General features: G+C 43.4%; 1 protein-coding gene across 1 annotated transcript in view; it reads left to right on the top strand.

Annotated features, from left to right (window-relative positions):
- The window catches only part of ERGIC1 (endoplasmic reticulum-golgi intermediate compartment 1), a 60,161-nt gene that overhangs the window by 15,709 nt on the left and 27,429 nt on the right, over positions 1-17,023 (top strand). Inside the window, exons 2-3 of the mRNA XM_071570541.1 lie at positions 5,445-5,506; positions 12,656-12,728. Coding sequence (XP_071426642.1) covers positions 5,445-5,506; positions 12,656-12,728 — 135 coding nt within the window. The remainder of the gene's footprint in view (positions 1-5,444; positions 5,507-12,655; positions 12,729-17,023) is intronic.

Below are 17,023 nucleotides of genomic sequence, written 5' to 3' on the forward strand. Positions count from 1 at the left end.
AGGAGAGGAAAGGGAGGAAAATTAATCTGTTTGCTTCTGATTTACAGTACCTGAATTCTATCTGTGACCAAGTGCTGCTTCAGAATGTGTTGCTTGATTAAGTAGAATCCAAAATACAGTCCAGGAAACAATCTCTCCCTTGCCTCTTAGTTAAATCAGTAAAACTAGACCTTGCAGAAGGGTATGTGAAAATGTGCCAGTGCTGCTCACTCCAGAGTTGTGTTCAGTGCTGCCTGGAGCTAAAGCTTCTGGTGTCTCTGCAGGAACTTTACACAGTGCATCAGTAATTTAGGGATAAACTGCTCTTGGGCCAGGATCTGGTTGGTCCCTTTCAACTCAGGAGATTCCATGATTAAATTTACTAACCATCCAGTTAGTTCTACTTAGAAGTATTTTTTTTAACCTCGAGTTCCTTCCTTCTTGCTCATGAAAAGGTTAGCAGCGTCTTACAGAGATGTTACAAAAGCTCTTTTCAGATTCCAGAGATGTCAGAGAAGAGTTTTCTGTTTGGAGGTGTGGTAATCTTCAGTGAAATAATGTATTTATTACTTCATTTCCTGAAATATTTCTGATCCAGACTTGAAGCTGTTCAAGTGTACATAAAGCACGCCCTGGCAGAAAGCCCTGCCTGTAGCAGCTCCTGCTGAGGGAGTGAGCTCATCCCCTTCTCAGGTGAAGTATCTACTCTAGAAAAAACTGCTGTGCTTGGGTAGATATCTTCTGCCCTGTCAACCATCCAGCCCTGTCAATCGCAGAAATTTGAAGGGAAACTCAGGAATCACCCCAGGGCTGATGATGTCAGCTCACCTCCTTCGGTTGGGTTTGACCTTCCATTACCTCTGCAGTGCCAGCCTTGGACATGATTGTGGCTCAGGTGAGCACTGCTGGGTCTGGCTCTGGTTTTTAGACACTTTGATGCTTCCTGTGGCTGCAGGAGATAATGAAAAGCAAACACGAAGAGCAAATGTGTGATGGCAGCCCAGAAACCCCCCGTGTGTGTCCTGGGCTGATCCCACAGCGTGGGGGGATTCTGCCCCCTGTCCCCTCAGGTGAGACCCCACCTGCAGAGCTGCCTCCAGCCCTGGGGGCCAGCACAGGAAGGACATGGAGATGTTGGAGCAATTCCAGTAGAGGCATCAAGATGATTAGAGAGATGGAGCAGCTCTGCTGTGAGGAGAGGCTGAGAGAGCTGGGGCTGTTCAGGCTGGAGAAGAGAAGGCTCTGGGGTGACCTAATTGTGACCTCCCAGTACCTGAAAGGAGCCCAGAAGGAAGATGGAGAGAGACTGTTTTTACCAGTTTGTTGACATTCCCATTGGGAACGTGAGAAAGTTTTTTGTCTCTCCTTTCAGGGAATGGATTGAGAAAAAGGTATTGTAGCATTCCCTCATGTTAGGTATGAATGTTGGATCCTGCGAACCTCTGATATTGCCAAACAGCCTTTTTAAATTTCTTTGTTTGCAACCCTGCTCTCCATTGAAAGAAAAGACAGTGTAGTGTGTCAGGAAATTCCTTTGTTATACTGATGACAGCCTAGTTCTATCTTTAGCCTCATATTCTGGAATTGCAAGGTCCAACCTCCTTTTTATGACCTGGAGGAAGAACTTTCCTAGCAGTAAGTTTGTTGTTTCCACTCTGAAACAATTAATTGATTAACTCAGAGATACTACTTCACCTTACAAGTCTTGCTTTTCTGAGGGGAGGAAGAAAGTTGCCAAAAGCTAAATATAAATATTGTGCAGTGGAAAATGCACATATGCCTGCTCTCTGACTGTGAACTGATGAAAGCTGAAAGCAGCATGAGCTGCTGCACAGGGCTGCAGGTTAAGGGAGTTCACGTAGCAGGGACTGCAGGACATGCTGTAAATCTAGACCCTGGTTTCTCATGGTCATTTAGGATATGACTGTCCTAGTGGATGTTCCCCATGTGGTACTGTGTGTTCACAGTGTGGTGCAGTGCTGTGAGCTGGTTGGTACAACCCTCTGAACATCCAGTCTTCCTCCAGTGTTACTAGGACTTTGCACTGCTTTGAATGGAGCAGGAATCTGTAAGGCAGCTTTTGCAATAGACAGAGCACAAGATTCCTCTCTGCTCCCAGGGTACAGATGCTCCTCCAAGTGACCAATGCCTCAGGAACCTGGAGGCTTGTTGGAATTTTTACTGCAGGTGCTTATAGGAACATCTGACCTGAGGGCAAGTAAAACCTGTTCCCCTTTACCACTCATACAGCTCCATGGCCTCCTACCTCATACGTTACAAATCATCTGTGCTGTCTAATCCTCATTCTTTCCTCTTCCCAGGACAGTGTAAGTGATCTCCTGAAGTTGCTTTCAGCTCTGTGAGGTAGGCAAGAAGCCAGTAGCAAAAGGAGAAAGGTCTGTCAAGTGGAAACTAGAACTTAATCAGATTTTTAACCCTTAGGCCTGATTGGAGTTTTGACAAATTTCTGATTTCTTTGGGCTTAGGGTCATTTGTTATAATATCTCTTGTCTGCTTCACAGATTTGTTTGAGACGTTTGCTTGATGTACTTAGTTATATAATTACATGTAATGAATGAAAGCTTATTTAGGATTTCATTCTCTTCTCATTGCTAGAATTTAATTTTCCTTGTGTCTCACAAACATACTTTTCAAGCTGTCATTAAATCCTATGCATTTCATATTTTCTTCTAAGTTGGAGTATAAATCAGAGTTTCCTGGCCATGCCATGTCCATCATTCTTCTCAGAGTTTGATGTCTTTTGGGCTTCCAGCTTGCCCTTCTCTGAATGTGTAAACACAACTGCTGTTTTCACCAGCCAGGATCAGATTGAATAAATTGTGTAAATTCTGGCCAATATCAGATGCCTTATGGGAGGATGCCTGGTAGTCTGAAGAGTATAAAAATTATAAACCCTCCTAACTCAGAACATGTTTTTTCCAAGCAATTGACTGTCTTGCCAGGACAGTTGCACATAGCCAGTCCTTTTTCCCTTGGGCTGGTAGTCATTTGGGCATGAGCAAAATTTAGTCAGCAGTGTTTGTCTCTTATTCCAAATGTGTCTTTTTCAATTTCCTTGTTGCTGATTGTTGTGATGATTTCAGCATCCCTGTGCAAGCTTAAATACACCTTTCCTGCTTGCCTTCTCTTCTCCCTGAGTGAGGCTCTGGATATCATCTTTTAAGCTTCTGCCTTTATCCATAAGACTTCAACTGAGCCTTCTTTCTTCCCACCATCCAGTCTGCTCTTGTTGCCTCTTTTCCATACATTGTCCATCCACGACTCTGTGATATTCCATAGTGTATCCTTATCTAAAGAGATGTTAAATCTACAAAACAAAGCTATTAAACCTTTATTCAGTTTTCCTGTCTTTTATACTCTTCTTGTATGTACCTCTACACTGTAAATTCAGACCAGGATGTGCTTTGCCTGATGTGTGTCATGGTAGTAAAAGAGAGGGAATGTAACATTGTGGTAGGAGAGGTGGGAAGCAGAATAGCACAGGGAGTGCACTGCTCCCTCTGCACTGCCTTTTAAACACTTAAAGCCAGGTGATAATTGTGGCTGGGAGCCACTGATCACTTTCTGCAGAGTCTTTGCCTAATCCAGGCTTACTTATGCCATGTAAAAGTTAATTTGTGGTGTTGGGTGTTCCTTACATGATTAAAATGGCAGCCTGAGAGGAGAAAACCCTGCCATGACATCAACTTTCCAGAGAGTTGTTTAAAAAGCTAGATTTTTTTCTTTTAATCCTGTGATGGATCATCTTTTTAATACTAGTAAATATTTCTCATTGTAAGACCAAACTTCCTTTTATAGTATCCACATACTGCTGTTTTTACTGAATGCAGCCTGGAGCTGTTCCCTATTTCTGATAGTTCGCTCACACTCAGCAGCCCCTCCGTGTTCACGTGCTCTGTCTCTCTCTCAGCTTTTTTAGCCTTGTTGATCTATTATTGTGACTTTGGCCAGATGACACCAGTGTTCAGCATTTAATGGGCTGAGAGCAGGAACGAGCAGCAACTTCCTCTGCCTGTGAGACCATGATGTCATCAGCTACTTTGGGTCCCTTTGCCATCCACTGCTGTTGCTTTGGTGTATGTGGAAAGAATGGGAATAGCACTTTCCAGATGTTCTCAGGGCAGCTGGAAAACCATAAATGGATTGTTTGGTTCAGGAATATTGCTGATCTGTTTAGGACATGGCAGTGAGTAGAGTCATAAAAACGTACAGCTCCTGAGCAATATTGCTGTCAAGCGTATCACAGTGGGTTGTTGGGATGTTAAGTAAATTTGTAGCTTATTCAGGATGTGAGCTGGGCAGGTGAATGATCTTTATACCTTCTCTGCTTTCCCTCTCTTCCCTTCCTTCCTCCAGCTTCAGCTCCTGAATATAACACAACCATGTCCTTCTGACCTCATGCAAGGCAAATGCTGTTTTTTTAAATCCAGAGTGTCTCCAAGTTATCTCAACAGTTAAAGAATGAATAAAACAAAGATGATATACTTTCAAACTCCCAGTATAGTATTTGGTGTAGTAAGAGCTACTGAGTAAACATGGGGGTGTTTCATCTTGGTGCCACATAGAACAGGAATTTGGGAGCCAGTGCCACTCCAGGGCTGGAAAAAGCATCAGATCTCACCCACTTGTGGCATATTCAAAAAAACCTATTTTGGGGGGAGTAGCAGTCACTTCCTTCTTTAGGGTGGGTGGGTGTTTATAATGCATTAATTAATTTTTATTGGGTGATGGAAAAACTGATGTCAGACCTGCTTTGTGGTTGGGCATGAAGGAACACAAAGTGGCAGGAAATAATACAGCCAACACATAAGGGCAGGGAAAGTTTAACCATGGGGAGTTTAAAATAGCAAAGCTGAGCCATATAGATATTAAAAGCTATGACTGAATAAAAACAACGGTCTAATATTAAACTGGATTTTGCTGGGGGAGTAGCAAACTTTTTGGGTTTATTTCTCTTGTGTATCCAGTGTCCAAGGGATGTTCCTTGTCTCAACACCTGGATTTCTGACTTTGGTGGTGTTGTCTGTTTCTGGCTATTGCAGAATACAAGCTATGAACTGCAACATAGATTGTGTCTCACTGTTTTGTTGCCAAACATCTTTATGCAGGAGTCTGCAGAGTATCCTTTTCCTTTCAGAGTGGTCTATAAACTTGTCCAACATGGCTTCTTCCCTGGCTTCTCTCACAGTTCAGATTGCACAGGTCCATGACAGAGGACGGAGGGAGGTGCTTTGGAAATTGGAGCCAGGACAGAGTGCAGTTACATAATTGTACAAACGCAAAGGGGGTTTTGTTTTGTTTTTCCTTCTCATATCCTCCTGCATACTGAAAAAAATGTTGTTGGAAAGCAGGGTGGAAAAACTTCGGCATCATTCATCCCTGTGGGGACTTGAAATGTATTGAAATGTTCCACCTGTTTATGGCTGTTGCTTTTCCTCTTTCAGGTTTGACATCTACAGGAAGGTGCCAAAAGACCTTACACAGCCAACCTACACAGGGGCCATTAGTAAGTAACTTCTTTTTGATGTCCTTGCATACCCCTGGTCTAAAATTAAAGATTGTTTGGCTTCTCTGTCTCCGGGGAATATTTTTAAAGGGATATTAAACATTGGAAAGGGTGTCCTCTGTTGCTGAAACAGCTTGTTTTGCCCAGTCAAAAAGTGGAGTAACTTGTATGCATTCAGAATTGTAGAATCACAGAAAGGCCTGGGTTGGAAGGGACTTAAAGAACATCTTGTTCCAGCTTCTGCCATGGGCAGAGACACTTTCCACTATCCCAAGTTGCTCTGAGCCCTGTCCAACCTGGCCTTGAACACTTCCAGGGATGGGGCAGCTGCAGCTTCTCTGGGTAACCTGTCCCAGTGCCTCACCACCCTCACAGGGAAAGATTTCTTCCTAATATTCAACCTACATTTTTGCTCTTTCAGTTTGGGCATTCTTCCTTGTCCTGTCACTTCAGTTCCTGATGAAGGGTCCCCCTCCAGCTTCCTTGTGACCCCTTCAGACAGTGGAAGGGGCTGTGAGGTCTCCACACAACCTTCTCTTCTCCAGCTGAACAGCCCCAGCTTTCTCAGCCTGTCTCCATAGGGGAGGTGCTCCAGTCCCCTGAGCAACTTTACTGACCTCCTCTGGATTTGCTCCAACAGTTCCATGTGCTTCTTACGTTGATGGCACCAGAACTGTAGACAGTATTCTGGGGGAGTCTCACCAGAGAAATTAAATTTTGACAACAAAAAATGGTAAATATATATTGCCCTGAAAGGGAACTCCTGAAAACTGGCACTGAAATTCCCATTCTGTCATCTCCTGAAGTAGCTAGAGAGCCTTTTGCTGGTCTCTCCCCATCAACAGAAGCTGGGAGTCTGCTCCAAACACTGGAATGGGGACGACTTCAGGTTTATTTACCTCTGACACCCCCTCAGTCACTGTGAAAAACTGGTGTTAATGTTTGCATTCACGGTGAATGTTCCTGGGCTTGTGCTTGCAGAAGAGATTTGAGGAACTAAACCACTGCAAACAGGGAATCCAGGTTCTGGATCCACAGGGAGCAGTGTGGGGGGCCATGTGCGGTGGCCAGTGGTGATGATAATTTGGCAAACATGAATTTTGCTCACAGTGTACTCAGGGTATTAATCTAATGATGTAGGTGGGACTAATGAGCACAAATCCTATTTTATTGTTATTTGTTGTGCTTTTAAATTATTAAAATTGCTCAGTCAGAAACCATTTATAGCAATCCACTCTCACTCCCGTGTATCAATGCACAGACTTGGGCTGATACAAATCTCTTGCCTTGGGCCCCTTTTCCTTCCTTCCTGCTCCTGAGAGAGGCTGGAGGCTGAGTAATGCAATTTCACACAATTATGTGCACTGAGCTTTTGCGCAGGGCAAACATCGATCAGGTTGATCCTGCCAGGCCTATAATTACCCTTCTAATGCAGCTTTCCTGTTGCATTGAGCAGTCACTTCCTTTGATCATGGAGCTGTGCTCCATTCATCCATTCTTACAGATGGGTCAGTAGTCTTGTATGTCATTGCTGATACGAGTGATGTCACATCCCTTGGTGACAGCAGATAGAACTGAGTCAGGACCAGTGAATCAGTGGACATGAAGGAAAGCCCTTTGTGGGCTTAAGAAACTCCTTGCTGTGAAGATGGTTGAAGACTGGAACGGGTTGCCCAGGGTTGTTTTAAGCCTCTGTCCTTGGAAGTACTCAAAACAAGTAGACTTGGCTCTGAGCAACCTGCTCTGAGCAGGGGAGGTGGATGGGATGATCTCCAGAGATGTCGCTGCCAGCCTCAACTATCCTGTGCTTCTGTGAAGATAACACATTACCCTAAATATTTGCTGTCAGAGTCCTTGTCCTCCGTGTTCTCCTGACTGCTGAATTACTTGTATCCTGACTCCCTTTTAGGCTTTGCTGAAGTTGTGAACAAAGGGCTTGACTAAAACTGTTTGGGAGTTCACAGGTGGATGAGATTTAGTGTTTTGAAAGAAGGCTTTGAACTTGTGAGTGATCCTGCCTTCCCTTCTGTTTTGGAAACTAAGAGTTCCCACAGTGTAACTGGGCTCCCTGTGAGAATTTGTCTTGTTATGAATCACCTGCAAAGGAGTATTTTAGAAACAAAAAAGCCCATCAAAGGCCATCCAGTGTTAGGCTTTCTGATCTGCAGTAAACAGCTCAAGTGATAAGTCTCCTGTGGGAAGGCTTGAAGGTTGTGAGTCAAAATTATTAGCTGACTTATTTCTCTGTATTATTATTTGCAGCTTCTCAGGCTTTGATTTTCTTCTCTAACTGGTTCTCCTTCTTTTTCTCAGAGTGGTTTTAGCCAGGCTTTAGATAGAAGCTTTTGAACCACACAGTCAGCCAACAAACTGGTGGCTTTGCCTGTGAGGATCTGGTGAGCAGCTTTCCTAATGGGCTTTCTGTCTGACCAAGCCTGTGGCTTGTAATTTGAAAGCCACTAGTTTTACGTGTTGTAGGAGGCCATGAATGAGACCAGCCCAATGCCAGGCCTGTCTGAAGCCAGTTTGAAGCCTGGGAAGGTTGCATGATTTTGTGATAAATGCTTTAGGAAAGTCAGCTCATAGCAATATTGGGGGCTTGAGCGTAGGGGAAGGTTCTGCCTCTCAAAAAATCTTTCACGTTTTAGTAAACATATGAAAAGAGTATGACTGCAAATGTATTTTGGCTTTCTTTAAGTCTAAGTTTTACACAGCAGATATAAAATAGCCCACCATAGTCAACTATTAATTTCGGCCTTTCCCACGTGATTTCTGCTGAAGATTTAGTTCAGTATCCCTTCTGGTGCTGAAGGCTTTCTGAAATAGGAATGAATTCAGTGCAGGATTTCTAGTGTGATTTTTGGATTGTAAAAAGGCCTTTTTAAAAAAAAGTTTGAGGTTTATTAGGGAAGAAGGCATAGATCAGATTACAGAAGAAAGGAGATGGAAAACAGCAGCTCTGCTTCTGACACCAGGGCTGAAGAGGCCAGGGCTTCGAGGGAGGAAGCATCTAAGGGGGAGTAAGTGTTCAGGAACTTTGGTGGACAAGAGCAGGTGATCTCAAACACGAGCAAGTTCAGAGGTCAACTGAGGGGGTTATTGAGGCTTTATTAGGTATGGTTTTGTAATTTCCAGAGGTGCAGTGAACACTGTGTACGAGGTGCTTCAGCTCCATGTAGCAAACCTTCCAGCTCTGAACAATTTTTTGTGAATGAAGTGACCAGAAACAGTCCATTGCAGTTTACTTGGAGTGAGGTTTGTGTAGAACAATGTACCCACTGCTGTGGACTTCTCTGAGAGGTGTGTAGAAGTTACTCATTCCTTTTTCTCAACAAAAATCTTTACGCAGCATCCCTGTGCTCTCAGCCAGTCATGCCATCCTTGTCCCTCTTCCACCAGTCCCTGCACGCCTTCCCACCCCTGTGTAGCATGTCCCTGGTGCCACACAGGGCCACTCCAGCAGACCTGAGTAATGTTGTGACAGCTTGGCCATGTTTGGGTATGGAGGCAGCAGCAGCAGCACATGCTCTGGCTGGCTGACAGTTGGCATCTGGCTGGACAGGAGCAGTCAGACACAGCTGCTGGAACTATCCTGCTATTTAACAATCCGTGTGGATGCATAGTTTGCATGCACATGTTCTATGCACACATGGAAATGTTATCCAGAAATACTCTGTGCTGTTTGGGGGCCGGAGTTTTAAATACACATCAGGAAATATCAAAGTTATGATTCACATGGTGTCTGTAACAAGACCCGTTCCTTGCACTTCATAACAGTTTGCTCCATTGAATAATAAATGCTATTAATTTTATGCCTTAATATAGACATAGATCCACGTTCTCAGTCTCTGTGATGTGTTAAACACTTCAACTTTCTTTCATTTCTTGTGGGGAGGGGTGGAAGAGCCAGTAATGTACGTAGATGGGGTATGTATCAGAAGGGATATGTACAAAAAGGTTAGTGTAGGAATGAAAATCTTGGCAGAATTTCCCATCCTTTTGGCATTAAAGATTAGCCAACAGCAGCATGTCTCTAACCTTTGATATATTGATTGTGTTATCATATTAGAGATTTAAGGAACCTGTCTTAGATGGTCCTTCGAGCTCTGTGGGAATGTTGCAGTGCTTTTGCAGTTAAGCTAAGCTTTATGCATGAATTGTTTGATTCTGTCTGATCCTAACCTTTAATCTACTTTTCCAAATATCATGCAGTTGTCAAATGTGGGTGGTAGAACTGCACATTTGCATGGCAGCAAGTGAAAGCCTTCACTTAAGCAGCTGAGGTGCATAAATTCTTACGATGGGAACATTGTCTGTACCCGCAGCTCCACACTAAGGACAGGAGCTCATGCTCTGCATCTGGGAAAATACTGTCTCTGGAGACAGTTTTAACACACAACACTTTCACATGAGTCTCATACCAAAGACACCCCCTGTCCTGAGAATGTGTGTGTGCCAGAAGAGTTTAACACAGGAATGGCCATGGTCAGTGCAAGTGTCTGTGCAGCCCAGTGTCCCCTTGCCAGGAGTGGTCAGCAGCAGGAGCCAGAGAAGGAGCACAGGGACAGGTTAAACACTTCACCAGGCTTTGCTTAGTTGGTTTCTGAACTTCTGACCTAGAGGTGGTTCCTTTGTGTTTAGTAGCCTTCAGTGGATTTCTTCTTCAGGGCATGTGTGATTCCTTTTTTGAAATCTTACAAATCTTATTTTTAAGCACCCTTAACAGCTGTAGTCAAGAATCTTCAGAATTTAATTGTGTTGTCTAAAAGAAAACCACCTTCTCTTTAACCTCCCCTTTCCCTCTTGTTCTAATGATGAAAGAGACAGTGAGTGGTTGTTGCCCATTCATCTCCTTCAGATCCCTCATGATTTTATGTCCCACTCTCATGTCCACACTCAGCAATCTCTTTTATGGACTGAAAACTGACTATGCAGTTTGAAGTCTGGCAAAAGCATTGAGGAGCTTTGAAAGTCAGTCCCTGCCAGGTACTTCAGGGCATTCCTGCAGAATTTTTGAGATGTAGGTTAGTGGAATTTTACTGTGCTGTATTTGGTAAGTATTGTCATGAGCCTTCCCTGCAAGAGCTGACTTGGAAGATGGACTTGAGGCAGTAAATACTTTCTGTACTGGAAAAGAAGATAATTTGATGATGCAAGTGGCAGAGAAGAAAGTTAAAAAATTGGAAGAGAGAGGAAGCTCTGGGAGATAAGTTAGAGTTAGTAGTACCAGGCTTGCCTGGAAGTGCTTGAGAGCAGAGAGGTCTGGCTGTGGAAATCCCTTTATGGGCTGGTAACAAGCAGCGAGGAATATGGGAAGTGTTTAAAGAAGAAAGAGTTGTCTATGTGAAACTCTCCCCTGCATTCTCCCAGAGCTCAGAGACCTCATGCCTCTGTGTCCAACAGTATGAAACACTGGATCTATGAGTGTTGTGCCTCAGTTGCTTTTTTTGGGCTCTTACATGGGTATGTGAGTTCTTGTAAGAGTTTGCTGCTGTGCTTTGGGCAGACCTTTCTCCTCCCCCCACGCTGTGTGGTGTCCTGTGCCAGGGGCTCAGCTGGGTCACAGCCACAGTGACCTTCCGTGTCCTGAAAGTCAGGACTTGGAAGCAACTGTGTGACCCTCTGAGGTTTTTCTTTAGAAATTAATATCGCTTATTCCTTCCCATTTTCCTGCTGGTCTTTGATTTTTTTTTCTCTTTCTTCATCCTAGCTAATGGATTTTTTGGCATCTCTTTTAATGCCTTGTGCTTTACAGAGGGTCAGTAAACGAATCCACCTTTGAAATTCTTCTGATGAGGAAGGGGAAACAACGCATTTCTTTTTCCTCAGAACTATCAACTGACTAACCTGAAGAATGAGGCACAAGGCTTTAGGTCACTCAAGGGTCTGTCTCAGTACTTGCCCTCAGTACCTCCTCTTTCCTTCCTGTGTGTCTCATAGGAACAAGGGAGTTTGGACTGGTGCAGTCTTGTGATAAAATTATTCCCCAGTTTGTTGTTGCCTGAGCTTCCCAAAGGAATGGGTATTCAGGCTTTGTAGGTCATGTGGTATAAAGCTGAGGAAGAGGGTTTTTCTTACCTGTTTCTCAATCCTAATCAGCGGCTCTGGTAAAGTGGCCATTTCAGAGTGTGCTTGGTCACTGCAGCTGTGCTGGGATGGAGAGATGAGCCAGACTGAGCTCTGGTTGTCACAGCCCTGGAAGTGCCTGCCAGTTCTGCTTTACTCTTTTCTAAGTGATTTAGGGTGAACTTGCGTATTTTATTTAATACAGATACACATTGCAGCCCTGTCTCCTTCACTTGGCACATCCTTGTCAACTCCAGTCATTCTTGCTCCATCCCTGTGTGGGTCAGTAACCCTGTCACTCCTGTGTGAGTGTCACTGCTCAATTGTTTGAACAGTTTCCTGATGAAGAGTAACCAGTAACATGCCAGTTACTTTGGGTTCCCTCCTTGGAACTCCAGGCCTGAATTCTTAGAAAAGACATGGGATGTGTTGTCCAGGTACTTCAAAATTCCTTCACTGGGAATTTTCCCTCCCTGAAGAGTCAATATATCAGCAAATGGAGAAACTGGAGAATATCAGACAGTGGCTACACTAGTCCATTATTGGCATGTCTCTGCTCTACCTGCTCTATCCAATCCAGACTGTGAGGTGACTTACATAGACCTTTGGAACCTGAGAAGGAACCAAAATGTCTCCTAATGCACAAAACACCATGTTAGCTGACTGTATGCTTTGAAAGCAAGGAGATGCTGATTCTTCTCCCTTTCTGGAGGTAATTAAAACCAGTAAAAATTTGGAGCAATGGCTGCAAAGAAGTCATATTGTCAAGAAACTCTGTAAAGAGGGAGAGCTGGCAGATTATGTGCTGGAGATAAAGAATGGAGGAGCCATGGGGAGATGGAATTCATGATGGGAAAAGTGGCCCAAAAATGATGATACCCCTCAGGATGCTGGATATCATAAGAATTTCGATGAGGTCACAGCTCTGGTGGCTCCTCTGGGTCATGAACTCTAAAGAGTCTTAGTTTTCAAGTATGTCTGAGTGGCAAATACATAGGGGGAATGATATGCCTGTGTGAAAACAGTTTTTGTCTTTGCTAGAGATACAAAACTGACCTTTTTCTCTCCTTGCCTCCGTTCCAGTCTCTGTCTGCTGCTGTCTCTTCATACTGTTTCTCTTCCTGTCTGAGCTCACCGGATTCATAGCCACTGAAATGTAAGTAAAAGTCATGTTTTCCCTTGTTTGTATATATGTGCATAAATTAATCTTTACAGCTTTCCTGAGAGAAATATTCCTGTAATTTCACTAGGTTACTTAGTTGCCTGATGAGGTTTGGATTCCTTTTGGTTGAGTCCAAATTCCGAAACATTCATTCTGTTTTTTAATTTACTAAAATACACTAAGCAAACTTGGTTCTAAAATGTTTCTGATGGAGAAAACTGTTCCAGACCTGCTTGATCCTTTAGTAGCTGTGTACTGGATTGTTCTGTGAGTAGAGTGAGTATTTTACATGTGACTACAGATCACATCAAAAGCCTCTGACCCTTTTCAGTGCTCCAGTGATTGGGTGTAAGGTAACATGAATGCCAAGATGATCAATGCCATCAAGTGCAGTTTCCCTCTTCCTCTTTGAGCTATTGATTTCTTGTCCTCATCTGAGATTTGTTTCCCCTCTCCCCCTCAATAGGCATTTTCCTTTGTACTTGTTTGATTCAAAGGGATTCTCAAGAACTCATGTATTTTTCATCAGTGAGGTGTTTAAATGTGTGGTTGGATTCACATGGATCTGAGACTGGGGTCCCATTGCAGATACAGTGGGTTTTCTGACAAGGTGTTTTCTTTCCCCTCCCTTCCCTGTGGATAAAATGGCTATCACATGTTGCCAGTCTTCACAGGATACTTCTGGAGATGCTTTTTGGAAAAATGAATTGCATAAAATATGAATAATTATTATTAGTTTAATATCAACAATTCCTTTTTTTAATGTCAGAGCAGAATCTCTGATACATGCAGATAGCTTTATTCATGCCTGAGTTCTTTCTTCTTTCTGTTGAGCCTTACTTGGAAACCTAGTTGACAGGTTTTGCGCCTGAAGACAAGTTGTCCCAGGTGGAGAGAGCTTTGAGCAAAATGAAAATAATTCCAGCTTTTAACAGTTATTCATAGAACAAGTATTTTAGTTAATCAGATTTTTTTTTTTCTGTTCTCACATTTCTCCTGCCATGAAGTAACCTTCAGTAACTTTGAACACCAGCACCTTTGTTTTGGGCTCTAGGAAACATTCTCCATCACCCTGCTGATGCAGCATTGAGCTCACTAGACTGTGATGCACAGTTCCTGGATAGTTAGGAAGGGTGGAACTTCTGTCAGACTCACATGATGGTCCAGGTAGCAACAGATGTCACTGCTGAGCAAAAGGCTCTGAAATGCACTGGCCTCCTGTGCTGTATTTAGATGGACCATTCTGATAACCATGAGGCTCTTTCATTGTTTTTGTGCAGCCCTGTCTTAGGTCAAGAATATAATTTCAGGAATAATTTTAACCTTCACTAATGTTTAACCTAAAGACAGAAGTGTAATCAAACTCTAGCTAATTTTTTGTGCCTGTTGCACCTTTCATTCAAAGATGGTATCTTAGATTTCTTACTCACTCACTGTTTCTTTGAATTCAGTCCTGTGTGTTTGCTTGTGAAATACTGGGGTCACCTTATCAATCACTTCACAGAATTTCCTTGTAAAAAACAGATAAAAGCAGGACAAATTGCTTCAAGTTAAACAGTGCTTTTTCTTGCTCTCCTCTTAGATCTCATTCTCTCATCTGGTTTTCTTTTTTCTTTCAGTTAATGCCTGCAGGAGAAATTAGTAATATTTTCCTAATTTTGATCCAGTTATTTGAGTGCACGTGCCTTTATGTGATACTTCCCTGACTAGAAATTTCTTTTTGAACAGCAAAATTGTATGATTCTCTGAGGGCTCTTCTTGCTTTTTCCTTAACAAGATGAGACATTTTCCACAAAGATATTGGAGGTGCTGTAAGTTCCTGCATGCTCTGCTGTCAAGTTCCTGATTAAAACCTCAGAGAGTTGATAACTGCCTTTCCCAGCAGGAGCTGTGTGGGGAGGAGGTGTTTGCAAGCAATAAAACAGTAAAATTTTAGAGGGGGTGTTGTGGAAGAGTCTGAGACAAATGACTGCAGGAACCTGGTTCGTCATGGACTGTCCAACACAACAGCTTGGAGAGTATGAAAACCTCCTTCTGATGAGTTACAAGTCATCAAACTCTTGCTGGGAACATTCACCCACAGCAATTGTGAAAAGGCTGCCCCGAAACAGCAGAAATACTTCAGAAAGTCACTTAAAGTGCTTCCCGGTTCAGTGACTTCTGAAGCAGGAGTAAACTTTTCTTTTTCCGTTTCTTACTCATTGCTTTCTCTTCTGAGAAACCCAGTACAAGTTGCTGTGAGTCTCTTGTGCTTTCCTTTCAGCCCAGTATTACTGGCAGTGCATTGTCACAGCATAGTCTCATCATTGGGAATAAGAAGCATTCTGGGAAGGTGTGGGAATTCTGTGCCACCACTTAAACTGGGTGGTAGCAAATAATGGGAGATTTTATCTGACAAAGGTTTTTGAGCCTTGTTTGCCCATGATTCAAATACTTAGGAAGGTATGGAAGATCCCTTATGTGCAAACTGTTCAATTCTCATCAACTTTTATTGCAAGCTTCAAGTTTCTTTTGTATTGAGTCTCTAACAGATATCTCACCCAGAGTGAAGTGTCCAAATATCAGCCAGGATCTGAATGATTAATGAGAGTGTGCAGTTACATGGGATGAACTTTCCTGCTTTGCCAGTGCCAGCTGTGCTATGAGACCGCATCACTCTTTCTCCTGTTGTGTCATATTTCCCTTAAAGCACTCAACAAAGCCAGACTGAGTGGGGATAGCTGCACATTTTTGATGGCAAAGTGAAATTGAGAGTGCTTGGCCTGGTTCCTTCCATCAGACATAGCAGGTTCTTTGCTGTGGACTCGTGGTTATCTCCCAGCACGATGACAGCAAGTGGTTGTGCGTGGTGTGTGTGCATGGACAGCCTATGCAGGGCTAGTCAGCACCAACCTCAGCAGTGGTGCCCACAGGATTCACTGCCTGACTCTCACCACCGAGAGGTTTCTTTGGTGTCTGCATTTGAAGCAAGAGGTTACTGTGGTTTGTAGAGCTCATGTTGCAATGTGAGAAAAGAAGGTCTGCTCTGCACCACACTAACCCCTAATACTTGCTGGCTTCTACCCACTGTTGGACTTTCTTCTACATTCATATGACTGTAGCAACTTAAATTCCTGGTATTACTAGAAATCTCAGTTTGGTCACTCTTGCCCAACCTCAAAGCTGTGTTTCCTTGACCAGCCCATTGTTGTAGCATTTATAGTCTCAACTGCTCAAAACTTGTCTGGGTGGCAGAAAGCCAAAAAATGACACCCTCATCTCGAGGGTCACAATCATAACACTAAACCCAAACATTACCTATGTGGGGAGGACAGTGTGCATCACAGTAGCTGTGTCATAACTCGTGTGGGCATTTCTAATGAGCACTAAGATTGTGTCTGTGCACAGGAGCTGACTCCAGTTAGGAAGTCAAACTAAGACTCTGCGTGTTCCAGCAGACACACAGGAAGTTCATGAAGCAGGTAACACTCTGCAAAGGCACATCCTATTTTGCTGCTGACTGTTTTCCTGTGGAGACCAGCACTGAGCAGGAGAGAAAACTCCAAGTTGCTCATCTTACAGATTTATTGTGTGACCCCACCAGACCTCTGGGCAGCTGTGAAGGAAATCAGAGCTTGGTTCTTAGGTGGGGCTACATCCTTCTCAGGAAAAACACAGTGAAGGGCTGGTGAGGGAACAGGTTTTTTCCTTTGCTCAGTCACAACCCATCATTACCATTAAGGGGAGGGCAGGTTTGACTCTGGAAATAAGAATCTTGATTTATTTTTGTTTTTTTGCCAGCCAGGCTGACAGTTACTGAAGACTTAGTCCAAACTTCAGGCATTGGAAGGGCTGCCCAGGGAGGTCATGGAGTCCCCATCGCTGGAGGTGTTGAAGGAACAACTGGATGTGGCACTCAGTGCTCTGGTCTGGTTGGCAAGGTGGTCTTGATGATCTTGGACTTGATAATCTTGGAAGTCTTTTCCAATTTGAATGATTCTGTGATTACAAACCAAGTACCTAGATGATGAATCTCCTCAATTCTGTAAAAGACAGCTAAAGAAAATGAGGTTTCTGTTCTGCATTTGAACCTCTGCAAAATGAACAGCACCAAACACTGTTGTCCCACTGAGCCAATGACTCAAATGGCTGAAGAAATGAAGCTAAAGTGTTAATTGTGTCTGGTATTTCCTGGGCAAGATGAGAGTAGTCTGAGGGCTAGAAATGGCTCGTCCTGCCTTTAGCAGCCATCCTCATTCTTCCTGCTGCTGTGTTGCAAATCAAAAGCATAGAAATCACCTATCTCTCTT

Source organism: Pithys albifrons, chromosome 15, assembly GCF_047495875.1.
Source record: "Pithys albifrons albifrons isolate INPA30051 chromosome 15, PitAlb_v1, whole genome shotgun sequence".
NCBI lineage: Eukaryota > Metazoa > Chordata > Aves > Passeriformes > Thamnophilidae > Pithys > Pithys albifrons.